The 6,621-nt window shown below is 39.1% G+C and overlaps 1 protein-coding gene across 1 annotated transcript; it reads right to left on the bottom strand.

The window, feature by feature from the left end:
- Positions 1-3,430: 3,430 nt before the first annotated feature.
- LOC137712034 (uncharacterized) lies at positions 3,431-5,614 on the bottom strand. Its single transcript, XM_068451185.2, has one exon. It carries the CDS (start codon positions 4,890-4,892, stop codon positions 3,513-3,515), a length of 1,380 nt encoding a protein of 459 aa, XP_068307286.2. The 5' UTR covers positions 4,893-5,614; the 3' UTR covers positions 3,431-3,512.
- Between the last annotated feature and the right edge of the window lie 1,007 nt (positions 5,615-6,621).

Genomic DNA, 6,621 nt, shown 5'->3' with positions numbered 1-6,621 from the left:
GCCCACTTTACTCAAAGACCCGCTCTAACACTACAGCAACATCACTCTATCATCACCCTTGTGGCTTGAAGAAAACATGTTCAGGGAAATTCTTCAAAGGCGTGAAAAAATTCTTTAGACAGCTGCCAAAAAAATAAAAATAAAAAAGAGGCATCAGGCTTCACAGCCCAAAGATAGCAGTCAAGGGAGCCTAGCCCGCACTGGCTTTCATTTCTCATTTTCGGCCCAACGCACCAGGAGGCATAACACACCAGGCAGCCCAGCGTGCCAGGCGCTGCTTTCTTCTTGGCCCAAAGGCCTCACGACCCAATCCAACTGAAGAGGGGATGGCGCCCTTGCGCCTCCTTCCTAAGCCCAGCAAATAAAGAGGCTCACACCTTCTTGGTCCAAACCACTGCATCAACATGGCCCGTGCCAGGTTCAACCCAACGCCCTAGCGCCCCATTAGCTCGACCCAAGCCGAGTCGCACCTGGCCCAGCCAACCGCCGCCGCACCGAGCAACCCACGACAGCAGCCTCACCGTGACTTTCCAGCCACTTTTCCACGCCTTCTCGACCCCCGTCGAGCCAAATTTCAAGCCCCGAGGCTCCCAAAAATTAAGAAGACAAGGAAAATTAAAATTTTCTTGTCTTCTTAATGCGATGTGAAGACGAAGAAAGCAATGAAAGACGGTCATTTGCACGGGCAAGTGTAGAAGATTGCTAGGGGAGGGGGAACAAATATCCTGTAACTTTCTCTCTCATGTAGGGTAGAATAAATTGATCTCTAAAGTTGATTTAATTATCTACTTAAGGTAGACTTAAATAGAATTTGGAAGTAATTTATTTCCCTTTCCTGGAATGATCTAATTTCCAATTAAAGAGAGAATATACATCAAAATAGGAAACAATCATATGCTTCCTAAAGCAAGAGAAGATCTCTACACCTACTGCCTTTTCCTGCGAGCAACCCAACATGTGTAGGGGCATTTTTGGAGTAAAAAATAATCAAGAAAAGTATGGAGGCGAACGTGGACTTTTGGGTAAAATAGACAAAATTACCCTTGAGGCATACCGGGATTCATGCGCACATGCAACAAACAATAACGGCTCAATCGAGGTTAAAGGTGATCAAAATGATATTTATTTAAAACCCTCTCATCACTCCTCATCAAATCCTCACCCACAAGGTAACTCCCAATTATTCTTTTCAAATTGGGATTAATTACCAAATTAATTGCAAGATATTCAGAGCGGATTAGGTTTAGATGTGCCATCTCCATACCCAAACCCGTTTATTTTCTCTAAACCCGAAACCATAAAATTTCCAAACGAGTTTTTACCATAAACGAACCCGTCGAGTAACAAATTTTTCATCGAAGAATGGTTTTCTCCATTATGATATTTATATATTTGTATTATTAATTAAATAAAGAATTTGAAATAAAAACGATATTAAATAAACTGTTATTATTAATGCAATTGATACAATAGATCTAATAAGTATTTTTAAATGTTTATATTACTAAGAAAACATTTACACTCTTGAAAACTAAAAGTCTAAAAGCATATAATTTATTAATGACCTAAAAGTAAATAATTAATTTTGATATTTAACAATGCATGACTTTAACAATTACCTTTCATATAATAAATATTTATATTTTTTTTATTAATAAATGAAACGGTTCGGTTTCGAATATGGGTTTGAAGTGAATATCCCAATAACCATAACCAAACCCGAAACCGAAAATTTATCCAATGGTTACCCATAACCGTAAAATACCCGAAATTTAATGCTCAAAACCAAAACATTTGAATCGGTTACTTGTTGGGATCGGATTTGACGGGTTAAATTACCATCCCAAGCGAGAATGGAAGAAAAAGGGGTGGATGTTGTACACGCTTTAATCTCAGTTTATTTTTTATTTTTTATTTTTTATTTTTTATTTTTTTATAAATATTTTCTTTCTCTTGTCCTTGTCCTTAATAAAGTTATTAAATGGTCTTTTGTTAAAATGCAAAGTTTTAAAACCCTTTTTCATTAGTTTTTCTTAATATTAATTACACTAATAAGGTGAAGGATTTAGAAAAATTAACGAAAGTCCAATGTAAAACCTTTTAGTTACAAATGAAAAGAATACTACTTAATTAGAGTGCTATAACAAATATGTAACAATTTGTCCTACTTGCATATTCTATTTCATAACAACATCATGTGGTTGCACTTGCTTTGCCAATGGAATTATTCCCTGCCACTTTGGGATTATGTTATAATAAATAATAGGGTTATTATACAAAATGGTCCCTGAAATTTGCATGCTCAATAGAAATGGTCCCTGAGATTGTCCACCATCCATGATTTTGGTCCTTCCGTTAAAAACTCTTTGGGCAATTTTCAAAGCTTCGTAACTCAATCGATTCTTAACCAAATTCGACCCATAATATATCAAAAAGAAGATAAGAAAGCGTAAAACAAGATTATACCTATTTGGAAGCCCAATTATTTCCAGAGATGGCCGAAAAATAGCCTAAAAGGTGACTGGTCCGTGAGAAAACTGGAAAACTCGCAGCAAACTGGGTAAACTTTAAACGTTCATAACTTCTTCAATACTCAACAAAATCGAGTGATTGAAAAACGAAAATCATACTTCTCCATGAGACAAAGAGAATGGTATCTTTCTTTACTACTAACCCGCCATGGTTTGGCCGAAAAACTGCTCGAAAGTGGCTAACTCGAAAATGGTTAGCCACTTTCGAGCCGTTGTCCGACCAAACCACGGCGAGATAGCCTTCGAAAAAGGTACCGTTCTTTTGGTCTCGTCAAGAAGTATTATTTTCATTTTTGAATCATTCAATTTGGTTGAGTATTGAAGAAGTTAGGAACGTTTAAAGTTTACCCAGTTTCCGGGGAGTTTTCCAGTTTTCCCGCGGACCAGTCACATTTCAGGCTATTTTCCGGCTTTCTCCAGCAACCATTGGGCTTTCAAATAGGTATAATCTTATTCTACATTTTCCTATCTTCATTTTGATATATTATGGGTCGAATTTGGTTAAGAAACGATTTAGTTACAAAGTTTTGAAAATTACCTAAAATCATTTTTAACAGAATGACCAAAATCATGGATGGTGGACAATCTTAGGACCATTTCTATTGATCATGCAAATCTCATGGACCATTTTGTATAATAACCCTAAATAATAAATTCTCCCTAACTACAATTTTAAGAATAATGCTAGGAAAACCAAATTTTTAAAACTAAATTTGCAAACCAAATGATATGGTTGTAGTAATTGAATTATTAATTAAGTGTTGATTAACAGGATTGTTTCTTATTGGTGATACATCATTTGATTTATATATTTGGTTTTAAAATTTAGTCTTTTTAACATTACTTCAACTTTAAATCTAAAAAAAAATAAAATTACAAAAGTTACAAACAACAAGCTCTAAACCAATTGAAGTGGTTTTATTATTTTGATTTGTATACCAAGAATTTCATTGGTTGTTTAAACCCTCCGTGAGTAAAAAATTAACTCTTCTTGCCCTCCTCACCTCCCTCTTCCAAGTAACCCTTCTTCCTCCTCTCGGCGGTGACAAACAGACAAATCACAAGAAAACACGTGGCGTATATTCCATGCACCTTCCAGTTGGTCTTGGGCGGCTGCTTCAGCACAGCCCTATGAAACACCGACATGTAGTAATGAAGCCCAACGGCGAACCCCACGAATATCTGGGCCAGGCCCAACACTTTCGAGCCCAGCCCAGAATCCGTCGAGAAAACCAGAACCAAGTACATGAGCAGAAGCAGCAGGTACAAGACGTAGCCGAGAGTCTGCAGTACCTGCAGGCAGACGTAGGTGGACTGCGAAGTAGCGTAGAAAAACTTTAGAGGTTCGAGTCCGGTGACGAGAGCAGAGAGGCAGAGGATGGAGAAGTAGATGGAAAGGTAGACTTGGACGAAGATCAACAGCTTTTGGAGAGAGAAGTAGGCTTTGATGCGGTTGAAGAGGAGAGAGACTAACAGCAGAGGGATCAACAGGAAGGCGCACGACATGGCGGAGGCGATGCTGGCGGCGTACTTGTTGCCGACAATGGGCTTGAACTGGTTCGTCATTTGTTTGTTGGCTTTGGTGAGGTAATTCTTCGAGGTGGTCGAGATTCTCTCCAAATCTGGGATTAGGGATTGCTGGAATTTCCCGGGTAAGTCGGTGAAATCCGACACGAAATCGGTGTCGTCTTCTTGGTCGATCCAGCTGGGTTCGATTTGTTTTTTGGGTTTTTGTTGGGTGGGTCTTTTGGTGTCGGTGGTTTTTTTCTTGTCGACGAGGTTGTGGTATTGTTTTGGGGTGGTGCGTTTGGTTGTTTGGTTCTTGGGTGAGCTTGGTTTGATGGAATTTGAGGTTTTCTTCGAGGAATTTGATGTGGGTTTGGTGGAATCTGAGGTTTTCTTCGAGGAATTTGATGCGGGTTTGGTGGAATTTGAGGGTTTTGATGTGGGATTGAGCAGCTTCAACTGGACATTCTTGGTGGAATTGGAGGTGGATTTCAAAATCTTGGTTTGGTTCTTGGAGGAAGACAGATTGGGTTTGAGGAGTTTGGTCTGGTTTTTCGAGGAAGACAAGGTTGGTTTGATCAATTTGGTCTTGTTTTTTGAGGATGACAAGGTGGGTTTGATCAATTTGGTCTGGTTTTTTGAGGATTTGGTGGTGGTGGAGGTCTTGGTCTTTTTGGGCAGGTCCTGGTCTGGGTCGATTTCTAATTCTAACAAGATTTTCCTTGTACTGGCAACAAAGTGTGAGCTCTCAACGGACTCAGAGTGGGCAGAAAGGAGGAGAGTAGGCAAGAAGAAGACAAGAGCAGAGGAAAGCAGGAGTACCTTTCTGAAACTCAAGTGCATGAGTGGAGCCATTTCTGAACCGATGAGGGGCTTCCCCTTCCCCTTCAAAGATCTTGTTCCACCTCAAAGCTTGGACTGGATCTACAATTAGAAACACTCTGTGTGTGTGTGTATACACACAAAGACAGAAGAGAGAGAGAGAGAGAGAAAAAAAAAAAAAAAGAGTAGAGAGAGTAGAGAGAGAGGAATTGTATATAGGTTGTTGAACATGCAGAGAAGTGAATCAGAGAAGGAAGGAGTGGAGGAGGGTAGATTTTAAAGGAGCAAAGGTGAGATCAGTCACATGGTGCAACTAGGCAGTGTCCACCACTGTGTAAAATCCCCTTGCGACGCGGTTTTACCGGGATCCTCTGCTGTTTTGGGCTCGATGTGAATGGAAGACCAACTTACGGTTTATCTTTGCTGTTTTGGTTTCTAATTCATTGTCAATGTCATTGTGACGTTTTTTTTTTTTTTTTGAAACTTTAACGAAAAATTTCTTGTTCATTTTAACAAAAAATTATATTTTTATACTAAAAAGTTAATTCTGATATTATTTATTTTACCTTTTATTTTGTCCTTGTCGTTAAAATTTAAAATTTTCAAGTTTTTTTTGTTAGTTTTCCTTTCCTTTTTTTTGGGTTCATCGCCATTGTGGCATTTTGGTTCCTAGTTCATTTATCATATCTTTGATATAGGGATCGCACATAGCTTGTTTGTACTAAGTCATTCTTAAATAAAAAATTAGATAAATTACACAGAACTCCCTCAATTATTGAGTTATTAACAGTTTTATACCTTATCTTTAAAAAGTTTCAATGTCATACCGTATCTATGAATTTGTTGTAATATTATATTTTCCGTCAATTTGTCTGTTAATTCTCTGTTAAATGCTTATTTGTCTTGAAGCGAGACCCATTCTTTATTAAAAAATTAATTAAATATTAAAAAACTAATTTTTTGTTTTTTTAGTTCTCAATAAAATAATTTTTTTTTAAATGGGGGACCCATCCGTCCACCCGTGTCCTCCCTTCTTCTTATTCTTCTTCTTAATTAAATATTAACAAATTCATTTTCTTTTTTTTAGTTCTCAATAAAATAATTTTTTTAAATGGGGGACCCACTCGTGTCCCCACTTCTTCTTTTTCTTAATTAAATATTAAAAAAATAATTTTTTTTAAGTTCTCAATAAAATAATTTTTTTTTAAATGGGGGACCCACCCATGTCCCCCCTTCTTCTTCTTCTTCTTCTTCTTCTTCTTCTTCTGTTCTTCTCCATCCACCAATGTCCCCCTCCCCCCCCCCCCCCCCAAAACAACCTTCCTTCACCACCCCACCGCCGCCCTCTCTTCCCCATATCCACGCTGACGAGGAACATCACATCAACAATCCATCCAAACAGTCCCTTAAACCCACTAATCCATCCAAACAGTCTCTTAAACCCCACCATCACCTCCCCCAACCTGTAGCTCACCTCCGCCAGCACATCCGAGTCTCGAGAGTGCGTCACCGCTTGCACATTCGCCCTCGCCCACTTCGTTGGGTCGCTGCTCTTGAACATGCCCAACCCGACAAACATTTCGTCTGGGTTCAGGTTGACGTCGCCGTTTCGCACTTCCGGGTGCAGATCAATGAAGGGAAGGGGGATCCATGGGTTAGATGGCAAGAGGTGGAGATGGAGGAAAAGAAAGCGACGGTGGGGTGGTGAAGGAAGGTTGGGGGTGTTGGGGGGGGAGAGGGGGAAGACACAGGTGGATGGGGA

Source organism: Pyrus communis, chromosome 15 (assembly GCF_041283825.1).
Source record: "Pyrus communis isolate YQ-2024b chromosome 15, ASM4128382v1, whole genome shotgun sequence".
Lineage (NCBI taxonomy): Eukaryota > Viridiplantae > Streptophyta > Magnoliopsida > Rosales > Rosaceae > Pyrus > Pyrus communis.
Note: the sequence above shows the minus strand (reverse complement) of the source record. Positions and strands in the feature narration are given on the sequence as shown.